The sequence below is a fragment of the Mirounga leonina genome, unplaced genomic scaffold (assembly GCF_011800145.1).
Source record: "Mirounga leonina isolate KUSES-001 unplaced genomic scaffold, KU_Mleo_1.0 Mir_96, whole genome shotgun sequence".
In the NCBI taxonomy this organism is placed as follows: Eukaryota; Metazoa; Chordata; class Mammalia; order Carnivora; family Phocidae; genus Mirounga; species Mirounga leonina.
The window spans coordinates 218136-241814 of record NW_023270871.1 but is presented as its reverse complement, the minus strand read 5'-3'; the positions used below and the strand labels follow the sequence as shown (position 1 = coordinate 241814).

Below are 23679 nucleotides of genomic sequence, written 5' to 3'. Positions count from 1 at the left end.
TCATACTTCTGCTCTTTGCCTAACAATTACCATTCATTAGTAATTTGGGAGGTCATGAATTCAGTGTCAGACGGGTTGGCATTTGCATCACGCCAGCTCATCTCCAAGAACATTGCCCCCATCAGGGTTGAGGTCACTGAAAAGGTTACAAATGGTAGGTAAATTTCAGCTGTCATTCAGCTGTTTTAGAAAGTTCCATGGCACTCACCACATACTTTCCAGAATTAAGGAAATTGTGCTATTTAGATTTTGACAAGAGTGCTATGATGTTTTAATGTATAATTATTCTATTAGAAGGGATTTTTACTGTTTTGTGACATGTATCATTTCTCCATTATGTACTATTTGGGCATAAACAGTTTTAAAATTGTGAAGTAAAAAAGAAGTAGACTTATTTTTCTAAGTTTTAAAAAGGAGGAATTTAATGTTATAATCTCTTTGGTGTCAGTGAGAAGGTTTAACTCATTGTCTATTAAAATGTTTAATTAATTTAATTGTTTTTATATTCAATATTCCTAAAACCATCAACGAGTTTTCAAAGATGGTAGATGGAACAGTAGGTCACCTTCCTAACAGTAACAGAATAAGGGAGGAGCCATCTTAGGATATGAGATTTTGACAACATTCTAGGAGACAAAAGTGGGACAATTAATAGCTAAGGTTTCATGGCTAAGTGTGCACACTGGTGAGATATAGACAAAAAGAAAGTTGATTTGACCCAGGAGCCTCCAGAGGGATTTGGGACTTGGAGATTCTGGATGTGACGGAGGGCAGGGAGGCTGGAAGCTGCAGGCTGGAGCTGAAAATGGAATGGTTGTCTGCTTCCACAACCGTGGGCAGATTTACTTCTGCCAGGTGTCTATCCACTCAGCAGTAGACTGGTGGGAATTAAATGGCCCAGAAAAAAGACCTTTACAGTCCAGCATTTAAGAAATCCTCCGTCCATAAAGATCAGGTACCTGTCAGACCTCTCCTTCAACAGTCAAAAGTCCTCCATGCCAGCATAGAGCACCTCACTGGCTTTTCAGGACCCCCTCATAAATATGGAAGGGTAAGCAAGGATGTCAAGATATTTTTGGAAAACATCCAACATGAAATAAGTAGAGCAAAATAAATAAACAGGAAAAATTACATTGGAGAAATCAGATAATGCAGAAAGCAGAAAGGAAGGAAACAAACAAGAAACCTCAGAACCTTTCATTAGTGTTCATAGAAATATTCTGGAATAGATTGTGTCCATAAAACAAGACGATACTGTGAAAAGGAGCAAGTTAGAGGTCAAGAAAGAGCTTTCTGGGGAAAAAAAAGGATTGGTAAAATTTAGAAAGAAACAAATAGAAATAGTGGAAGATAAAGCCAAGAGAATCTCTCAAAAAGTAGATAAGCAAGATGCTTGGAAAATATGAGATGAAAAGTAAGGGAAATGGCAGAGCAGTCCAGGAGGTCTAACAACCAAGACGATTTTTCATAACTATTTTTCCAGAGACACAGTCTCTGGAATGAAAGCTACATTTAGTGTCCAGTACAGTGGGTGGAAGAAGACTCACTCGAAGGCACGTAATTGTGAAATTTCTAAGTAGTGTGGGTAAAGAGAAGATCCCTGAGCTTTCTGGGGAGAGAGGTGAAGGCCATCTAAAAAAGGATGGAGAGTCAGGAAAGATATTAGATTCCTCAATTTTAAAATTGGATGCCGGATAAAGCAGACATGCTGATGGGAGAACCCTGAAATCAGTGGATCTCACCTGGAGGTGCCCTCTGGGGAGTCCCCAGATACTGGCTGGGGGCTGGCCTGGGAGCCCCAAGGCCAGCGTGGAGCAGGGAGATGGAGAGCTCCTCGGGAAGCCTCTAAGAAAAAAGGGAACTCCATAGAATCATGCCTGATATGCTGGGGATTTTAAAAGGATGGATTGTAGTAACAAAGAAGGCAATGCAGTAAGAAAAGAAAGATAAGATTCCAAGAAAAACGAAAAGCTACACAAGAAAGAAAATACTAGTAACTTGTATGGCATTGAGACCAGCCCGTGAGAGTAGGTACTGGCTGGTAAGTTGTATCTGCACATAGTGGCGGAGGACCAGGTTTGCCTTGGTGCTGCTTTAATAATGTAAACACAGTTGTTTGTATTGGTTTGAGGGAAGTACGGATACTGAGAGAATGGCAGAGGGATTGTGTAAGGGAGCCAAAGCTTTATCTATTATGGCAGGAACAGTACCTCAGATAAGGTCTAAAACTGATTAAAACAAACAAACAAAAAACGCCAGCATGTTATTTAGAAATATGGAGATATCTTCTAGAAGAATAGGGTTAAAAAAGCCAAAAGTCATTACCTCTGACGATTGGGTGAGGTAGAACAAAAGATTAGTGCTTTTCATCACAGGCTTTTAGGAAATATTCCACTTTATTAAGCTATGTGCTTGAGGTAATATGAATTACTTAAAAAAATTTATTATATAACAACCAAATGCATTGTATTAAACATTACTAGATTCTGGTTACAAACAAACAAACGGTGAATAGCTCTAAAAAGCATTTGGGGACAATACGGGAAATTCGAACATGGAATGAAAATTAGGTTATGTTGTGGAATTATTACTAATTTTCTTAGGTGGGGTAATGGAACTGCGATTATCTAAGAGAATGTCTGCTTCTTAAGACAAGCACGCTGAAGTATTTAATGCGGGACTCCCACAGTGTCTGCAAATTACCTTTAAATAATGCAGCATATCCATTTCAGAGGTGGAAAAATACTAATATTTGTCGAATCTAGGTAATGGCATAGGGGTATTTGTTATACTATTCCTTGAATTCTCAGTGGAAATTTTTTGAAATAAAACATTGGGAAAAGACGCATCATTCATATGTACTCTGGAAATCAACATCTCCCCTGAAATGTAATCTCGAGGCAGGCACTGTCTGCTCATTTTGCAGTGATTGGAACCGTTTGCCGAGGGCTGGTTTTGGTGTGGTGTGTTCATACCCCAGACAGCACTGCCATAAACTGTTAACCGGCCGTCTCCGCTAGGATGCTGAGGGAATGGTCCGAATGTCAGGGAGATCACACTCTAATGAAGAAGATGTCTGGTCAATTCAGGGCCTGTTTAAGAAAAAAATAATCATTAAACTCAGTGGTCACTGAGACATTCTATCTTCAGTGTTGTCATGATGTATTTTCCTCAGTTCTAGAGCTCATTTCCTGGACCCCATGTAATAAATACCATGGAGAAAAGAGATCTTTTTGTTAAGTCCTAGTAAAAGAAGTTAAGTCCTTATTAGACCAAATTTTTGCCTTACTGATTTCTTCCCTGCAGGATTTGATTATTGTGAAGGAAAAAATTATACTTTTCCCACTATTTTATTTCTCTGAGATTGATGGCATTGGAGCGCTAGACTCCCAATGCTCAATTCTGGTGTCAATTTTTTTTTTTTTAAGATTTTATTTATTTATTTGACAGAGATAGCACAAGTAGGCAGAGAGGCAGCAGAGGGAGAGGGAGAAGCAGGCTCTCCACTGAGCAAGGAGCCCGATGCGGGGCTCTATCCCAGGACCCTAGGATCATGACTTGAGCCGAAGGCAGCCGCTTAACCGACTGAGCCACCCAGGCGCCCCCAATTCTGGTGTCATTTTAAGAGAAATATTGACAAGCTGTAGTATGGTTCCAGGGAGATTAACCAGAGTGCTGATGAATGAGCACAATAGGAAATAAAAAAGGGTTGAAGGAAATGGAAATATTTATCCTGAAAAGAGAACTCTTAGTGGCACCTGATAAGTGTTATTCAATATAATTAAGTAAATACTATGTACCAAAGATACCAGACATATTCCAGTGTAACTCCAGAAGACAGAACTAAGATGATGAGTGGAGGTTATAGGGACAAAGAATTTTAACTCCACAAAGGGAAGGGATTTCTAAAAATTAAAGTAATTTAGCAATAGTGGATACCTTGAGAAATTATCTTTTGTTAGTAGAAGTGCATTTGAGGTGTGGATGCATGGAGTTGAGGACATAGTTCCAGTATAAGCTGCAAAATTGAACCTTTGAAGGGTCTTATGGATGATAAGATTCTCTGATTTCAGGGAAAGCCACTATTATTTCTTAATTAATGCTGTGTGCCAGCCACTGTAATAGGTGATTCTTCATAATAGTTCCTTTATTCTTCATAACAGCTTTATCAAGTAGGCACTCCCTATTGCTCATACTAAGAGCCTGAGACTCATCAATCAACCAATTCGACCAAGGTCACACAGGAAGAGAGCAGAGACTCAGGATAAGAATGGAATATTATGCAGCCATCAAAAGGAATGAGATCTTGCCATTTGCAACGACATGGATGGAACTGGAGGGTATTAGGCTGAGCGAAATAAGTCAATCAGAGAAAGACATGTATCATATGACCTTACTGATATGAGGAATTCTTAATCTCAGGAACCAAACTGAGGGTTGCTGGAGTGGGGGGTGGGGTGGGAGGGCTGGGGTGGCTGGGTGATAGACATTGGGGAGGGTATATGCTATCATGAGTGCTGTGAATTGTACAAGACTGTTGAATCACAGATCTGTACCTCTGAAACAAATAATGCAATATATGTTAAGAAAAAAAAAAGAAGATAGCAGGAGGGGAAGAATGAAGGGGGGAAATCGGAGGGGGACACGAACCATGAGAGACGATGGACTCTGAAAAACAAACTGAGGGTTCTAGAGGGGAGGGGGGTGGGGGGATGGGTTAGCCTGGTGATGGGTATTAAAGAGGGCACGTTCTGCATGGAGCACTGGGTGTTATGCACAAACAATGAATCATGGAACACTACATCAAAAACTAATGATGTAATGTATGGTGATTAACATAACAATATAAAGATTAAAAAGAAGAAAAAGGAATGGTTATGACATCTTCAGAAAATAAATTCACTTGATGTATTAAAAAAAAAAAAAAAGAACTCAGATCCAGATCGAGCAATAAAGTCCAAGCACCAGATCAATGTTTTTGAATCTGCAGGTTGTAATCCATTACAAGGATGTGAAATCAACTTCGTGTGTTGGAACCAGAATTTAAATTAAACGAAATAGAGTAACACAGAATGGAATATATCAGAATGCCTCCTACACAGGAAAGGAGGGAAGCGTGAATTCCTGAAACGTTGGTTTGGTTATGTACTGGAGTCTTGATGTGAAATGTATTTTTTATTGTGTGTCAAGGCCAACACCTGAACCTCATGGATCCTTAACCTTTTTGACTCCCCCTTCCCCAGACTTCTGTGACTGGGTTAACTTTGGTTAACTCCCCAGATGTATGAGATTCCTGAGACTGCTGTAAGAAATGACCACAAACAGAGTGGCTTAAAACAACACAGATTTATTCTCTTACAGTTCCGGAGGTCAGAAGTCAAAAATTAAGCATCATTAGGGCTGCATCCTTCTGGAGACTTCATGGAATAATCTATTCTCTTGCCATTTTCAATTTCTAGAGGCCCCTGTGCTCCTTGGCCTGTGGCCCCTTTCCTCCATCCCTCCAATGTCTGCTTCTGTCTTTACATCTCCTTCTACTCCCTCTGACCCTCCTGCTTCCCTCTTGTAAGGACACTTCTCGTTATATTGGGTCAACAATCTCCCCATTTCAAGATCCTTAACTTCATCACATATGAATACTTAAATGTTAATATTCCCTTTTCTGACCACAGCCTCTCCTGCATTTGCTTAATTTGTCATTTCCTATGACTGGCTTTTCAGTGGCTCCATGACAGCTGAGCCTTTAGCCCGGCTCCATACAATGGTGGTATCTTCTCCCATTCCTCAGACCACTTTCCCAACTGCCCTTCCTACTTGCCGTGAGCAGGCACTCTCACTTCTGCTGAAAGAGAAAAAGGGGTTCTCTCTATGTATTGCTTCAGTGACTCTCCTCTCTTTTTCTTCCCATGCCGTCTTTGGAGGAGGACACAGCACTTCTAGTCCCATCAAAGTAATAGAGAAAATGTTTCTTTTACTGAAGATTTCACAGGTGGAAATGGTAAAAGAGTTTATACTGTACATTTCCTATTGTGCTTCAATGAAAAAGCTCCACTTTCTTTTTGCAGAGCTTTCACTTTGGCTGCCAGCTGTTGTATCTCTCCGATCCTCTGTGGATCCTTTTCCTTCCGGTCTCTCCATCTCCAGGGGCTGCTTTGTCTACACCTGGCTCATTTCCGGGACTCTCAACTTCTTGCTTCTTTCTTAAACATAGTCATTTAGGACTCTCTGAGCTGCTCTTTTTCATCCCCTTACCACTTTAATGTTGTCTTCAAGGATGGGAAAGTCCGTTCTGCCGAGGAAGATTTTGTTCTTGGCCAAAAATACTAGTTACGCAGACCTGTTCCTACAGGACAGTGGGGGATTACAAATCACTAACATTTGTTCTGCTGTAGTTGTGACTTCAGGGGAGTGTAGAAAGGAGAGACAGTGAGTATAGACTTATTCTTTAAGGAAGGAGCCCTTGAGAAGGCAAATCTTTTTTTTTTTTATCTTTTCATTTTAGAGATGTAATGAGGTTATAAGTACCAGTGTTCACATTCATGTCTTCAACATCTCACACTAGACCTCTCTTTCCTTTTCCTTTTTGGTTTCTTTTCTTTTTTTTTTTTTCTTACCCTTTTTCTGCTGTGGCACTTAGTGAAGCTAACATCTATCAAATTTCCTCATGGTTTGACTTCTCCCATCCTTAGGCCACCAGAGAAGACATCCACCTTTGGCCCTAGACCACTGTTGACCATCCCTGGAATGCTGTGTTTCAGGCCAGAATCACTTTGGCAGCTGCAGCAACAGTCTTGGCTGGCTGCCGTGTTCTCTCCTGCCCACGTGGGAGGACTCCCAGCCAGGAACTGTTGCCCATCATGGTGGGAGAAGCAGAGCCAGGGCCATGTTCTCTACAGCCCAGGAAGGGCTTTGTGTCCTTAAAGTGGAGGATGGTTTCTGGACTGAGAATGATGACTTGCTGGGGCATGATGAAAAAAGAGTGCTGTATCTTGGCTAAATCCTGCTCCCCATGGGAGAAAGTGCTTTCACTTCTGCAAAGCTGGTTCTCTCCCATTGTTCTTCCTAATAACATGTTTCCTGGGCTTCCAATGTGCTGGCAGTTTCGCCCTTCTTTTTAGGTGGACTTCCAATTTTCTGGTGCTGACAAACATGGCTTGCTACATAGAGCTTCTCCCCCACAAGGGCAAAGCCATAGAGAAATTCTGAGGAATGAAGTTTTTCTGATAGACGATTATTGAGAGAAGGAGAAGTAGTTAGAAATGACCTTAAGTCTCTGACAATTCCTCCTTTTGCTCAGGACTGGAAAGACCATTTTGTAAGACATTGTCATCCAGGAGGCTCCCTCCCTGTCCCTGAAGACTGTGGGAGAGAGAAGTTCTGATGAGTTTTTGGTTGCTACAGTGTCTCTTAGCTGATGCTCCTTGATTTTGTTAGCTTATCTAGGAATGCATGGTTTGAGATGTAATGAAATTCCTTTTTTAATTTTCAGGAATAATAGGTTTGGTGGGGTTCTTCAGCATTTGTGTCAAGCTAGCTCTTTCAGATGTCCCGTCTTCTTAATATCAAATGCATCCACATTTCAAATCCAAAACATTTACTCTATTAGAGAATCTACTTCCTAGAATGTTTTAAACTCTTTTTGGCATCTTGTATTGCCCTGATCTGTTAAGATGTTATGGGCATTCTCTGTGAACCTAAGATTCAAGGGAACATTCTCCACAAACTGTAGTCAACAATTGTTATAGCTGAAACTTCTTTTGGTTGAAATGAACTAAATGTCTAATTGGGGTCATTGCTAGTATCTTTCCATTCTTTAGTGTTATGCTGGTTTGATGGTAGAAGAAGATAGAAATAATCAAGCACCACCTAATGGAATAGTGTCATTTTTCCAAAGTATGACACGTGGATTATCTGTATCAAAAACCCCAGAGTGCTTGCTAAAATGCAGATTCCTGGGTACACATTAGATGTACTGACGAGAATCTCTGGGCAAGACTCCTGGGCATATGCATTTTTAATAAGCTTTCCATGATTCCTTTGCACATTAAAATTAGAATTAGGTGGACCATCTGATGCCTTGTTCTCTTTGTGTTGTCATTGTGTTCTTATTTCTAAAGATCCACTTCAGTGGGCTGAGTGGCTGTTCTTCTGTCAGGGACTTAGTCTTTCTTTCCTAATAAGAACAACAGTCAGTGAATCTATGTGAACAGCTCTTGGGAATTAGAATGGAATAAATGCACTTAGTTCCAAGTATTATCTAGTGAGAACAACGAGTTGAGAGACAGCTTTTCTACCCTTACGTGAGTAGAAAGTTTTCTTCTGGAGCCAAAACCTGAGTAATTTCAGAAATAAACAACTATGTTCGCCATGCTGCAAGATGAAGAAATGATTTAATTTCAGAAAAGAGTCCAAATACCATCACCTTGAGAAAATCCATAAGGGATGGAAACATTTACTGAAGACAAGGCTCTGTTTGGGGTGATTTTATATATTGCCCTATTCAGTTCTTACTAAAGCTCCTCAGCAAAGAACATGCTGTGATCACCATTTTACAGATGAGGAAACAGGCTCAGAGAAACTGAATTACTTGTGCAAAGTTACACTGCTTGTTAGTGCTGGAATTGACTGGTAACTCAGCCTTGTCTCCAAAGTCTGGTTTTTCCCATTAGAAGCAGAGAAACTGTGCACAGATTCTGTTTTCAGGGGAAAAGGAGGCCAAGACTAGGCATCCATGGTTGACCTAGTGACGTGAAATTAAGTTTATTGAAGATTTCAGCCTTCCTTCATTTGAAGAAATCCCAACTTGGGAATTAAGCTCAATTCTGCCCGAGAGAAGCCCAGAAAATCGGCCCTCCAGGCTGAGGAGATTCCTGTGATGTTTTGGAGGTTTGATTAGAAGGCCTCCACTGTTACTTCGAGCTCTCAGACTATTAAAGGAAGAAAGAGAAATCTATTAATTCTGTCTCCTCTCAGATTTTTTCAGACAACTCAGTGTATGCCAGGTCACCACTGATTCTCCCTGGTTAGTGTAGTATATATGTACATACAGGAGGTTTATTGTCAATAATTGGCTAGCATGTTTATGGAAGATGACTCCCATGATCTGCCATCTGCAAGCTGGGGAACCAAGCAAACCATGGAATAATTAAATCTGAGTCTGAAGCCCTGAGAAGCAGGGGAGTTGATGGTGTATAAATCCCAGTCTGTGTATAAATCCCAGAAGACCTGACTCTCAAGGGGTTGGGTGATGTCCACACTAGGGAGGGCGTTCTCCTTTACCCAGTCCCACTGAATTCAAATGCTAATGTCATATGGAAAAACCTTCACATACATGCAGAAGTCATATTTAATCAGAGCATTCCATGGCCAGTTGAGGTGGCACATAAAATTCACCATCACACCAGGCATCTGGGGGAAATGTTTCCTTAGACTATCACAATAGCTAATAGCTAACACTTATAGGGCACTTATTATGTGCTAACATTCATCCAAGTGCTTTACACTGACTCATTTAATACACATGACAACTTTTAATAAGTTAGTTAGCAAGTTACTATCACTATTCGTATTTTTCAAATGAGGAAATTGGGGCCCAGAGAAGTTAAGTTACTTGTAGCTAAGAGATGAGCTGAGCAGATGGACTTGAGAGACTTGCTTTCATCACCACTTTGTATTGTTGTGTGTATTGTACTGTGGATGATGCTCTGACCACATGAGCTTCTATGCATTTATTGAGTGCCAATAAATGCGGTAAATCCTTCTGCTAGGCATTTTACATACAATGTCTCTGATATTTACAACCCTGCAAATTAAGATAGATGATGCCCCATTTTACAGATGAGAAAACTGGGACTCATTGTATTGACTAATTTGACCAAGATCACACAGCTCAAGCTATTTCTTTTCTTTTCTTTTTTTTTTTTTTTAAAGATTTTATTTATTTATTTGAGACAGAGAGAATGAGAGACAGAGAGCATGAGAGGGAGGAGGGTCAGAGGGAGAAGCAGACTCCCTGCTGAGCAGGGAGCCCGACGCGGGACTCGATCTTGGGACTCCAGGATCATGACCTGAGCCGAAGGCAGTTGCTTAACCAACTGAGCCACCCAGGCGCCTGCTCAAGCTATTTCTAATAGACCCTATCATAACTTTTTGATCTTATATATTTTTTGGAATCCATTCCATCAGTTTTTTTAATGAAGAGATTTGTTTTTTCTACTATTTAGACTCTGAACTGCCAGCCAGTGAGTGGGATGTGGTCTTGTGTATGTTAGGGTTGTGGTAGGCTTCTCTGAAGAGCATGGGAGAAGTATGAGGACATGTAGGTTGATATTTCAGGGCTCTTAGCGGGACAACTCTTTCTAGAAGTGGAACCTGGCTTCCAATTCTATATGATCATGAGTCCTATCCCAGGCTCCTGCTGGGACATCCACACCCCTTCCATTCTGGTCTCAGGACAATGGCAGCCCCCTCACACAGCCCTTGTCCTGCCAAATAGTTCATTTTAATTTTGGCAAGTGTTGGATTGTTTATAGCTACTTATTTCTCTAATTGCTCTGAAGTCTGTGTCAGTACATTGGTGTTTCCAAGTTGGCTCCTGATTGACTTCATCTTTTTTTTTTTTTTTAAAGATTTTATTTATTTATTTAACAAAGAGAGAGAGAGCACAAGCAGAAGTAGTGGCAGGCAGAGGAAGAAGCAGGCTCCCTGCTTAGCAGGGAGCCCGATGTGGGACTCGATCCCGGGACTCTGGGATCGCGACCTGAGCCAAAGGCAGATGCTTAACCAACTTAGCCACCAAGGCGTCCCCTGATTGACTTGATCTTAAAAAACAAACTGTTATAGTGAAATGTCACATTTTTGCAGTTCGTTTTTCTTTTAAGGCAGGTCTTCAGATTTGCCTTGATTATAGCACTCATCACTGTATGATGCCTATGCTATGGATCTCCTTCAGTCGTCAGCCAGTCTCTAGAAATATGCGGTCCAATGTACCTATTAACCACCTGTGGCTGTTTTAATTCAAGATAATAATTGAAGTTAAATGAAATTGGATCATATGGCATTTCTATTTTTAATTTTTTGAGGAACTTCCGTATTGTTTTCCAGAGTGACTGCACCAGTTGGCATTCCCACCAACGGCGCACAAGGTTTCCTTTTTCTCCACGTCCTCACCAACACTTGTTATTTCTTATCTTTTTGACAGTAGCCATTCTGACAGATTTAAGGTAATATCTCATTTTGATTTGCATTTCCCTGACAATGAGTCATGTTTGGCATCTTTCCATGTGTCTGTTGGCCATCTGTATGTCTTTGGAAAAATGTGTATTCAGGTCCTCTCCCTATTTTTAATCATATTTTTTTGGTGTTGAGCTGTAAATGTTCTTTATATATTTTGGATATAAACCCTTATTGGATGTATCATTTGAAAATATTTTCTCTTATTCAGTAGGTTGTCTTTTTGTTTTGTTGATGGTTTCCTTCACTGTGCGGAAGCTTTTTATATTGATGTAGTCCCAATAGTTTACTTTTTCTTTTGTTTTCCTTGTCTGAGGAGACATAGCTAGAAAAATGTTGCTATAGCTGATGTCAAAGAAATTACTGCTTGTGTTCTCTTCTAGGATTTTTATGGTTTCAGGTATCACATTTAGGTCGTTAATCCATTTTGAGTTTATTTTTGTGTGTGGTATTAGAAATGGTCCAGTTTTCCCAGCACCATTTACTGAAGAAACCCTCTCTCTCCATTGTATATTCTTGCCTCCTTTGTCATAGATTAATTGACCATATAAGCAAGAGTTTATTTCTGGGTTTTCTATTTTATTCCATTGATTTGGGTGTATGTTTTTGTGCTGGTACCATGCTGTTTTGGTTTATACATCTTTGTAATATATCTTGAAATCTGGAATTGTGTTACCTCCAGCTTTGCTCTACGATTCAGTAATTCTACTATTGGGTATTTACCCAAAGAAAATGAAAACACTAATTCAAAAATATACACACACTCCTCTGTTTATTACAGCATTATTCACAGTGGCCAAGATATGCAGGCAACCTAAATGTCTATTGATAGATGAATGGATAAAGAAGACGTGTGTACACACGCACACACACATGCACACACACACAGAGACACATATAGAGAGAATATTACGCAGCTATAAAAAAGGATGCGATCTTGCCATTTGTGACAACATGGTTGGACCTAGAGGATATGATGCTAAGTGAAATAAGGCTGACAAAGAGAAATACCATATGATTTCACTCATATGTGGAAACTGAAAACAAAACAAATGAATAAAACAATAAAACAAAAAGCAGAATGAGACCTTTGAATATAGAGGACAGAACTGTGATTGCCAGAGGGGTTGGGGGCTAGGGGGATGGGAAAAATGGGTGGAGGGGAGTGGGAGATATATGCTTCCAGTTATGAAATGAATAAGTCAAGGGAATAAAAGGCACAGCATAGGGAATATAGTCGGTGATATTGTAATAGCCTTGTATGGTGACAGAGGGTGACTATACTTGTAATAAGTATAGCATAATGTGTAGACTTGTAGACTCACTATGTTGTACACCTCTCAACTATACTCAACATGAAAAATTTTAAAAAGTAAGGTTAAATGAAATTAAACTTCGGTTCTGTTGTTATATTAGCCACATCTCAAATGCTCAGTAACAACATGTGGCTCATTGCTATCAAATTGGATGGTGCAGATATAAAACATCTCCATCATCACAGGAAGTTCTTTGGGCAGCACGTTCTAAGAGGTAGGGACCAGATCTGTATTGTTATAATATCTGCCCTACATATGGTAACTACCAAGTGGATGCACCAGAGAATGTCTTCCTGGCTTGAGCTTTATCTCCTCACACCACATGAATTAGTATCACTAAGAATAATATGGAAAATCTTCATGAATCTATGACATTACCAGTCGCTCCCGTCATTGGCTCCATGCGGGCCAGTCAGGGAGCTCTTGGGGTCAAGCAGAGGGTGAGGTACTCCTGGGGGAATCTTCCCAGTGGTCTTATATCTATATTCTGAGGCTTCTGTCATCTCTTAACTTCTAGTCCTGGTTTAGGGTCCTGGTTACATATTAAATGATAAAGTGTTCTGCCTGCTACAGACCAGCAACAAAAGAAGTTAGTAATTCTGGGAGGCTGTCATGGCTTTCGGACTCTGCCACGTGTTTTGGAGACTATAGAAGTGCAGTCTTCTGTGTTTGCCCTCTAAAAGCACTCACCCTCACTGGTCTTCATTTTCCCTGAACCACAGCACTGGAATCTGTAGCACCTAGGGAGGGACCCTCCACCCCCCAAATACACACCTTTCTCAGGGGTGCTGTATATCAAGTCTTGTCTTCTGGCTGCATTATAAACCTTGAGGTTTATATACCCGTCTTAGAGTTCTTAGCACAGGGCTGGCCAAGTGACAGATACAGATTGATAATCAATAAGGATGATTGTGGGGGTGCATCTTTATCCTCTTTCCTGTGTATTATAATGGGCAACAGGTGGTATCTTTTCCAGTGATTCATGTACTGTGATGAGTATCTTGGGTGTCTCTTTATCCCAAACCAATATGTTGCTCATGTTGTCTTCGTCCCCATGGGAAGAAAAACTTGATCTGGTAACTTCTGAAATTTTCAAGTGAAAAGGAATTTCTTTCCAGGACAGGTTGCTCAGTTTTGGCAGCACTGTTCCATTTTACAGCTCCAGGGGGTACAATTCACAGCTTTTTCTTATGTGAACAGCACCCCCTTGAGCTGTGCAGCCCAGGACCCGGAGTGTCAGAACTGATTTGGTAATTCTTTCCTATGTCTTTTACAAGACCATTGTTGTTACCCTTCATTCTGCTAGGTTTTACCTAGGAGGCTGCCAGCATAGGTTAGGTGACTCTTCAGGGTCTCTAGGTTGTGTGATTCTAGAACACTCTATTCACAAATTCCTTGTTAGACACTGCCAGTTTCCCACTGGGCCCTAAATCATCACACTAATGGAAGTATAATGTCAGTTACATCAAGATGACTAACACTTTGATGGGAGAGGGAGAAGAGGTTGTAGGCAACTATTCTCAATCTGAGACTGGGGAAAATAAGTTGGTTCTAAAGAGTTTGTGAAAGTCCTTCTCCCCCTTTCCTTAGCAGAGGGCAGTAGAGGTTCAATGCCACTGCCTCACACCAAGGTGGCTCAGCCCTTTGTCTCATGCCCACCAGTTGGGCTTGCCTGAAGAGTATAAAGCAATCTGAAGAGTCTGATTTAATGGACTTTAAGAAATCCACCTGCCTTAAAATCTTTTCCGCTGGTCAGTCCCTAACACTTGAAATGAACTAGTAGATATTTTTTTTCTTTTGTATCAAATAATGCTTCCTGTAAAAAATTAAAGATGGACTTCAAGTTAATATATTAGTGTTAGAAATCAAAATAATGCTTACCTCTGTGGGGGGGATGGTATTGACTGGGAGGGGAATAGGGAGTTTCTGCTGGGAATGTTCTGTTTCTCCATTTAGGTGTTCCATCAATAGAAGATTTATGGGACTTTACAGTTATGATTTGTATATCCTTTTGTATGTTTATAAATCTTCAAAATAAAGTTTATTTAAAACAATTCTTAGAAGATAGCCTCAGGAAGCATTCACAGATATTTATAACTTAGTTAAAACAAGGACGTGAGTTTCTTTCCAAAAGGATGTCAGCAGTGTGCTGAGACTACTGGAGACTGAGGGGGAAGAGTAGGTGACAATGGAGAGAAAGGGCAGATTTGTCCTCCTTGAGCTTCTGTCTGGGGTTCATTCTGCCCTGGTTCTTCTGGGAACAGAGTACAAGCCCCCAGTGAATTGGATACTTTTTTTTCAAGTCCATTCCCTATTCTTCTTCAGAGATCTCAGAAAGGTCAGCAGGTTATAGAGAAGATTGGAATGAAGAGTGCCTCTTCCAGAACTGGTAATAGGAGAAGGTGATTCTCTTGGGCGGCTCGCTTCAGGAAAGCATGAAGCCTGTCCCTTGTTTGGAAAGCAAACCATAGGCAGCGAGTTCTTCCAGTGTGACCTGGCTCTGGTTAGGTGAGAAGAGACCAGTAACCCATGGCCACCTGGATACTCGTCTAAAGCTCCGTGTTTATATGTTGGTGGAGAAGGAGCTCTGCTGGGAAATCTTCTTCCCTCACTCTCCTCCAAACCAGTGGCTGCCTCTTCATCCCCTCTCCTTCTGTGTGACCCACACAAGAGGTCCGTGCATGTGAGCAGGTGTCCTGTTTCCCTCCAGCTGGTGGGTCAGCCAGCTCTCCTAGGTGTCACCATCCAGCTTCAGAGAAATATTTAGACCGAGTAGGTAATTTCCGGGTGCAAGGCTGGCCTCGTGGAAGAATGCAGATGAAAGTAAGCCTTTAGGAAAATGCTTGTTTGGCTTTCAGGCATTCTCATTCATGTTGCTTATAAATAGTTATTATGTTCTCAGCCGGAGCCCCATCTGTTTCTTCTGTACCACCTGGGTCCAAAATTTGAGGTTAAAGAAATACCAATCAATCCTTCTTGTTTTTTTCTTCAGGGACATCCATATTGGGTTGATAGCAGTTGCACAAAAGGACCCCGCACCAGCCTTCCCTGAGGAGTCTCTGAGTCCTCCTTGTTTCTGTGGAACAAATGAGCTTTATCAGCAACAGGCTTACATTCTCCTCATGTCCCTGCTCTTTGTTTCAGAGTAGAAATGGAACCAAATCTCAACACTGTGCAAGTCTGTTTGCAGCTATTTTATTACAATCTGGATCTTGTCAGTTCTTTATGTCCCATGGGATTCCTCAGGGAAAACACCACCACCTTGCATCTGTAAAGTACTTTGCATGGCACTTTTATAAGCCTTAGCTCATTTGATTCCTCGAACAGCCCTGTGAAGTAGTAGGCATTTTTTTTTTTTTTGCAGGTTGGGTAACCTCCTCAAAGTCACATAGCTGTTCTTACGACCGCCAGTAAAGTGTGCCTTTTTTTTTCTGTTCCTCTTGTTATTAAAGATATTTCAAAGTCAGTAATCAAAACAGGAAGCCAATTATGAGATTTATGTTAAGATCTGGTTATGTTACTGATCCAATGAAGCAAACATTTTGGAAAGACATCCAAGTCAGGGATTGTCCATAGAGAGCAGCCTCCTTTCATGGAGCCCCTCTTGCCTTTGAGTGTGGGGGCTGCTTAGTCTTCAGGCTCATCCGCAGAGCAGGGCAGCCCTGGCTTGCTGAGGTATGGTGAGGGGGCTTGAACTTGGAAGCCTTCACAGTTTCCCTAAGCTCCCAGTGTTTCCAGGTTTACTTTTGCGAACGTATTATTCACTGAACGGCTATGTTGACCCTAATACAATGAAATGACATAAAATCTGGAAAGAGACTAATGATAGTTAAGACTATGAGCCAGGCCCTTTTCTAAGAGCTTTGCATATATTAACTCATTTGGTTTTCATAACAAGCCTTGATTATCCCCATTTTTCACTTGAGAAAGCTGAAACTGAGCAAGTCATTTGCCCAAGGTCACAATGCTCCTAAGTGAAGGACCTGGGATTGAAGCCAGTTTAATTCCAGAGCCTGAGCTCCTGATCACCTCAGTGTGATGCCTTAGGCAGGTCTTCTAGGCAAGTTCTTTTTTTCATTAATATAAAATTCAGATCCTGAGCCTTAAGTCCAGCCTAGGAGATCGTTGGCAAAGGAGTTTTCTAAACATCTCAAATTGGCACTAGAAATTTTCCTTCTAGACCTGACCTCCAGAAAGAGTGATTCATCGATGGGCTTTTTCCAGCATATCACTGATTCCCATATCTGTGAATGAGAGTGCCCCCCTCCCCTGGAAACTGACAGAGGACTTTGCACTGTGGACTCCTGGAAACTCAGTCTCAGATTTTTTTGTTTCCATGAGAGCACTGTGGCAAAAACACTTCAAGCAGCTGTGTGAACGTGTAGCTGGACGACCCCCATACAAGTAAATGTTCCAAAAAATTGTCAATGGAATATGGCGTATGGGGACCAACTCCATAATAGGGCAACTGGGAAGCATTGGTTCTTAATATAAGATTCATAGATACCCAGCAATGGGTTTTAGGGACAGGGGAATGAACCTGCAACATTGCATGCCACATTTTGGATACATGCGTATAGGTACACTTTTTTCATTGGAATCTCAAAGGGATCCATGGTTTAAAAACATTGAATAACTATGACTATAAAGACATCTCATTAACTTATTTATGTGTCACTTTTCTGTGAGATAAGATGGCAGATTCTGAAAGCACTGGTCTTATGGGTTTTAAGGGGTCATCACGATCTATGTAATTTTCACTTTACTAATTTTCTCTGCATAGATACAGAAGTGATTCAAATAGACCTTTGTATTATGTATATTTACAGACTGGGTTTTTCCATCTACCACATGGAGACTTCTTCATTGAGCCCGTCAAAAAGCATCCCGTGGCTGAGGGAGAGTACCACCCACACATCATTTACAGGAAGCCAAGGCAGAGAGCTCCAGAGCAGGAGGAACAAGCCTGCGGATTAAAGGGTATTGTGACTTAAATCTCTTCACCGCATTGAGGAGTCTGTTTTGTTCCATTATTGTTCTATTACAACATGACCTGTTCTTTTTTTCTTCTTTTTTTTAAGATTTTATTTATTTATTTGACAGAGAGACACACAGAGAGGGAACACAAGCGGCAGGGGGGTGGGGGTGGGAGAGGGAGAAGCAGGCTCCCCACTGAGCAGGGACCCTGACGTGGGGCTCGATCCCAGGACCCTGGGATCATGACCCGAGCCGAAGGCAGACTCTTAACCATCTGAGCCACCCAGGCACCCCACAACGTGACCTGTTCTTTCAAATCTGTTATCGCCTCCCCCTTTCTTGCCACAAAGTATGTGCCCTTGTAGGAATAATTTCACTTCCTTGGCACATCCTTGCCATATTAATTGATGATATTCACATGATACTCATAATGATGAATTGTTTGTTTGTTTTTAAACTTTTGAATCCCCTAGAGGATGATCGTTTGAATTAAAGACAATGAGTTTTAGTACTAGCAAAGTTACAATACTTTAGTGTGGATTTACCAAACTGTTTGTTGTATCTGCGTATGGAAGGCAGATTTCAATGTGTGATGATGCTGATAATGTGTGAAGAGAAACTGAAAGAAATATCAACACATTATCAGATGATGAATTCAGCTGAGCTTCTTTTGGCTGCCTTTGGTTTGCAGTTCACTGACGTATGTTTCCTGACCCTCCGCTCGAGAGTGATCTGAACTGGTCCTCTCTGCCTTGTACAAAACAGTTTCAGATAGTTTTCAGAGGTGAACTCACCCAAGTTGTGTCCTTGTAATTCCCACATTCTCTCTTGACTTGTAGGAGATATAATCTATGCATAAAGGGCCACTGGAAATTGGGACATTTTCTTAAATATTGTATAGTTTCTTCCTTCTTCAGAGAAAAAAATAATGGGCCAGGGGGACAGTTAACAAAAGGAATCCATAATATTATTTATATGTCTTAAGGATTTGGGAACCATGGGCCTCAGTGGGAAAATAGAGAGTGAAAGAATTAGGGCAGGCAGATTCTAATAAAGGTTTGGGAGGACTCAGAACTTTGCAAGCAGGAGAAGAAGAGGGCAAGGGGACAAGTACTTTCTCTATAGACTTCACCCGGACCCTGGGATAGATGGTAACTTTCTTGGGAATTTCCTTTGTAATCTTAGCAGAGTATGTAAACAAGAAGACATTTTGAGTCTATAATTTTTCCTGTACACAAGAATGGACAGCTGCTTACATTCCTTAACTTTAGGAAGCTATTCCAACTTTGTCCTGAATTAGATAACGGACCGTCTAAATCTCCTGCCAAGAGCTAAGAGAAGGGAAGAGATTCTTCTTCTGGATGGTCTGATTGATTAAGTTACCAATTCAGATAACTTAGTCTCTATGTGAAATTTTAGGACTCTGATCTAATCACTTGAAGAATTTCCCAATTCCTATTACACATTGGATGATGGGATAACACTTTGTATGTGTGATTCACTCTTTTTGAGATCACTGGGTTATCAACATGGCAGAGAAAGAAAGTTACTAGGGCAGTGAGTGAACTTGGCCAGGGCCACAGTTGTGCTGTGAAATGAGTTAGGCTATTCCTCATGCACCCACCTTGAACTCCTTCTCTGTTGAGATAGACTTGATTAATAATGAACTGAGAATGGCACATATTTCATCATAAAGGCAAAAGGGATGGATAGGAAAGGAGTGAGGTTTACAAATGTCATGTCCCCGTTAGGTCACACACCATACCTCAGCCTTAGTGCTTGTCATACCATTTCCTTACTCATTCTCCACCAACCCTAAGACTTACCATTACTTTGGAAACTTCTCTGATTAATCCCATTTGGAACAATCTTTGCATTGTGAATTTCTCCACATGTATCTTCTAAAAGATACTCTCTTAAACTTGCTTAAAACCTCACAATATCAGAATTGAATAGATTAGGTCTGTTGGAAGGACCTTTAAGAGTGCTAATGCGGCCCATTTTTCACCAAAGAAGCAAGTGTGACTCAGAGAAGGGAGTGAACTTTCAAAACTATCAAGGCGATAGGTGTTCAGAATATAGCCAAGCTTAGAAGTTAAGGTTCTGTTATACCTAGGGCTTTATACTCCCTCATGGTTATTCTTTATGTCTTCTTTGAATCTATAAATCTTGTTTTATCAACTGTCTTGAAAGCACCATTAAAGTAGGAATTCCCTTCCCAAACAGTATATAACATAGTGTAAGATGCAAAGTAGAAGTTTAGTAAATCACTAGAATGAAACGAAGACTAGTTCATAGCCAAATAGATTAGACTAGAGTATACTAGCCTCTCGTCTACATAACACTGATAGAAAAAAGTAATGTGGATTTTCTAGAAGTTGAGAAAATGTCACTTGTTTGTGACCATCTCTATACCAAGCATGATTTAATGCCTAAATGATAGCTAGAGATTTAAGGATAATCTAATGTGCTTGTGAATATTCTTAAAATATACATGACATTTGAATTTTATAAATCTTGGTGTATTGAAACGGACTTGGTCTTGCTAAACAAGGTAATTGCGCTGTTCTTATACCACGTTACCCTGCAGAGATGATGGAATTAACTGACAGTAGCCCTGTCATTAGCCAACATTACCGTACACTTTATACTTAGGTCAGTTGGTGTTTCAAAGTTGAATTACTGTGATTATATCAAGAAAGATCCCCTCTACTTGTGTAAAATGTTCTGTCTTTGTCATGTTTAAAGCAGGAACCCCTTTGGTATTGAAAAAAGATGTACTTTAAAAGTGCTCTAGTCATTCGGGAAGGAAAATGTGTCAATTACTTTCCTCTAAAATGTGTCTCTGTACTTATTGTGATCTCCCACATAGAAAGGTGTCCAGGAGTTTCACAGTGGGTCCCTTATCAGTATGGTCCAAAAGTTCATTTTATTAAACTCTTCAGAAGTTCATTTTATTGACAATGACAATTTCCTTTAGCTGAAGTTTTTTTTTGTCGAGGATATAGTGGCTATTAGATGGAAGTGTCCAGGGGAACTATGGTTTCAGGAAGCTGGGGAAGGGAGTTCACACTAGTCAGATCAGATGCTAACAGCTGCGGGGTCATCTATGGCAGAAAGGGGTCCGGGCAGGTAAGATCAGAGTTTGGAATTTCATGCATTAGGACTCTAGGCTGGGAACATGGGGTCTGGCTCCTGGCATACATTTTTGTGTTCAAAATTCAACAAATATCTATTGGGTATATTCTTTATGGCTGGTGCTCTCCTAGGTTCTGTGGGTTCATATGTGAATAAGATATGATTCTTGGTCTTTATAGAGTTGACAGCCTGAATATAGGACATGGGTAAGTAGGGATCTGGTCCAGGGTTTATCTTTATAGTATATGGTAAGACCATGAAGGAAGATGGAATCTTAAGGCATGTATCGGGTTTTTTGTCACTGCATTATGTTTACACCAGGACATGTAGCTGTAATTCATTCATTTTCCCTGCTGTGCTATATTCCATTATGTGAATCTTCCACTTGATCCAGTCTCCTGTGAGTAGATCTGAACTGCTTCCAGTTTGGAGCTATTATATATTATGTTGTAAAGACTGTTCTTGAACATGTTTCTTAGGATTCAAGTCCATAGGGTTATCAAAGACATATACCAAGTGGTGGAATGAGTTTCTCTTAGGTTATATACATCTGGCTTTACTGGATGATGCAAACTTATTTTCCAAAGTTGATGTTCAATTGTGGTGAGTGAGAATTCCCATTGTTCCATATTCCATCCAATACTTGCTATTCTCACTTTTAAATTTGGTCGGTCTAGTGGATATGAAGTGGTATCGCTCTATGCTTAATGTTGAACTTAAACATATTTGTTATGGAGTTGGGTCCTAAATCTTTGGCTTGTGGCTATAGATTATCCACGAATAGTTTTCTCCTCTGTACCCAGAGTGGAAGCCCAGAGAACCAACTTTAGGTTTGCTTACTTGTTTCTTCGTTTTCTGGTTCACTTTTTCACTTAGTCTCTGATCTGACTTTTAAACTTGTCTTTTTTTTCCTCCAGAGCAAAAGTAGCGAGCAGCAGATACCCTAGTTCCGCAGCTAGCTGTGCGTATCAATCGGAGTTCAGCCAGAAAAGCAGAACCAGTAGGAGATATATATGAGGAGATTTACTGCAAGAAATTGGTTACCACAGTAGTGGAGGCTGGCTAGGCAAATCCCAAATCCAGGGACAGGCCATCAGGAAAGGCAGGCTGCAGATGTCAGGCCTAGGCTGAAGCAGCTGACCAAGGCAGAATTTCATCTAGAAAGTCTCAGCCCTACTCTTAAGGTCTTTCAGCTGATTAAATCAGGCTGACAGATTATCAAGAATATTCTCTTTACTTTGGCTTTACTAAAGTCAACGGATGGAAGGACTTGAATTTACTTCTGGGAGACACCTTTCACAGCAACACCCAGATTAGTGTTTGATGGAATACTGGGGACAGCAGGCTAGCCAAAGTGACACAGAGAAAAGATCATCACAGTCCATCTTTTGCTCTTCTCTCTGCATTTCTGCTTACTTGTATTTGTTTTTCTTTTTTTCTATTTTTGGCCTCTGAAGATTTCTTCCCTTTTTCAATGCTTATCAGGGGCTTAATACTGGGAGAGTTTTTCAGAGTGTCTAGTCTACCATATTGCAAGAAATCAGTCTTGAGTAGATTTCTTATTGAAGTCATTTGGAAATTTTTGAGTTGCCTTTTAAATGGCATGCACAGACATTACTAAATACTAACAAATGTTACAAATGTTATAACATTAACAATAGCTCATTAGAATAACTAGCATATCAGATCACTAATCCATGTAGTATGTGCAGGGGGCTTGTTCGGATTTTATGGAAATCCAGTTAGTTGATTCTGAATCACTGCCGTACTCCATACTGGTTCTAAAGCACACAAGTTGTTTGTTTTGGCTAACAGCAAACTTTCTGAGTACAACCTGCCTGAGACTTGTCTTGAAATTTCTGATTTACCTGATCGCCTTATGATTATAGTCACCCCACTGTGATCCATACCTGACTTTGCTGTGAGGTAGTTAACATTTTAATTGCTGTTCTGTACTTTTTTCTTTTAGTGAGTGGCATATTGCTTTTGATTATCTGCTTTCAGAACTGGTGGGAAGATTAGTAAGGAGCTTCAAGCTTTTACCAATGAGCGGGATGAGAAGACTATTGGGGAGAATTTGGGGAAATACATAATAGGTAAATGTATGGAAAGAGGAATTGGTAACCCAGTTTCTTTTGTTTGCGTAGTAAAATCTAAGACCAAGACGACAGGAACTCAAAGCACCAGTTGGCTCAGGGCTGGAGTAGCTCTGTAGCCCTGAGATACTCCCTGATCCAGAAGCCTTTCCTCAGTAGCCAGACCTCACCATGTCCTCCCTGCCATGCATTTCCTTACTACTTGACTGTTCTTTGCCTTGTTCCATCATCATTTCAGGGCCATAGGCTCCCACTTTCCAAACATACCATAACTATCTATTTGGAGCTTATCACTCCAAACACAGCATTTGCCATTCTGAACTAGTTTTTATTTCTCAAAAAAAGCCTTGCTTTTCCTTGCCTCTAGCCCTTGCGGTTAGGTTCCTTCTGCCTGAAACTTGTTTTCCCCAGAAGCTTTACTGAGTTACTTCTGTTCATCTTTAGGACTCACACATGGCTTCCTTTAGAAAACCTTCTTGGCTCAATCTGCATTAGATGCCTCTCCTCTGACTCTTAACACCAGCTCCTTTCCCTACGTCAGGCTTTATCATATGATGAATATCTGCCTGTGTCCTTCTCTGCACTGTAAGTTCAACGAGGACAAGAATCATGTCTGCTCATTCACAAGCATGTCTCCAAGATCTGACAGAGTTCCCTACTAGGTTAGGAACTCAGAAATGTTGAACTTGTAAGTATTGAGTTTACGGACCTTCTCTGATGCATTTGGCAACTTATTACACACTTGTATTTAGCTATATGGAATCTATTTAACCTCTGAGAATACCCAGACCTTCCTGAAGAAATTTAGTAGATAGGCTGATGCCTGGCTGTCGAAGAGACAAAATGTGGCCGTGGTTGGGACTCTTGGCCTGAGGTTGTAGCTGAAAGTGACTACTTCAAATTTTGATTTTTAGAAAAAA

At 40.6% G+C, this 23679-nt stretch overlaps 1 protein-coding gene across 1 annotated transcript in view; it reads left to right on the top strand.

Moving 5' to 3' along the window:
* LOC118006334 (A disintegrin and metalloproteinase with thrombospondin motifs 12-like) overlaps positions 1-23679 on the top strand; it is a 298264-nt gene that overhangs the window by 95547 nt on the left and 179038 nt on the right. Inside the window, exon 3 of the mRNA XM_034998952.1 lies at positions 17378-17528. Coding sequence (XP_034854843.1) covers positions 17378-17528 — 151 coding nt within the window. The remainder of the gene's footprint in view (positions 1-17377; positions 17529-23679) is intronic.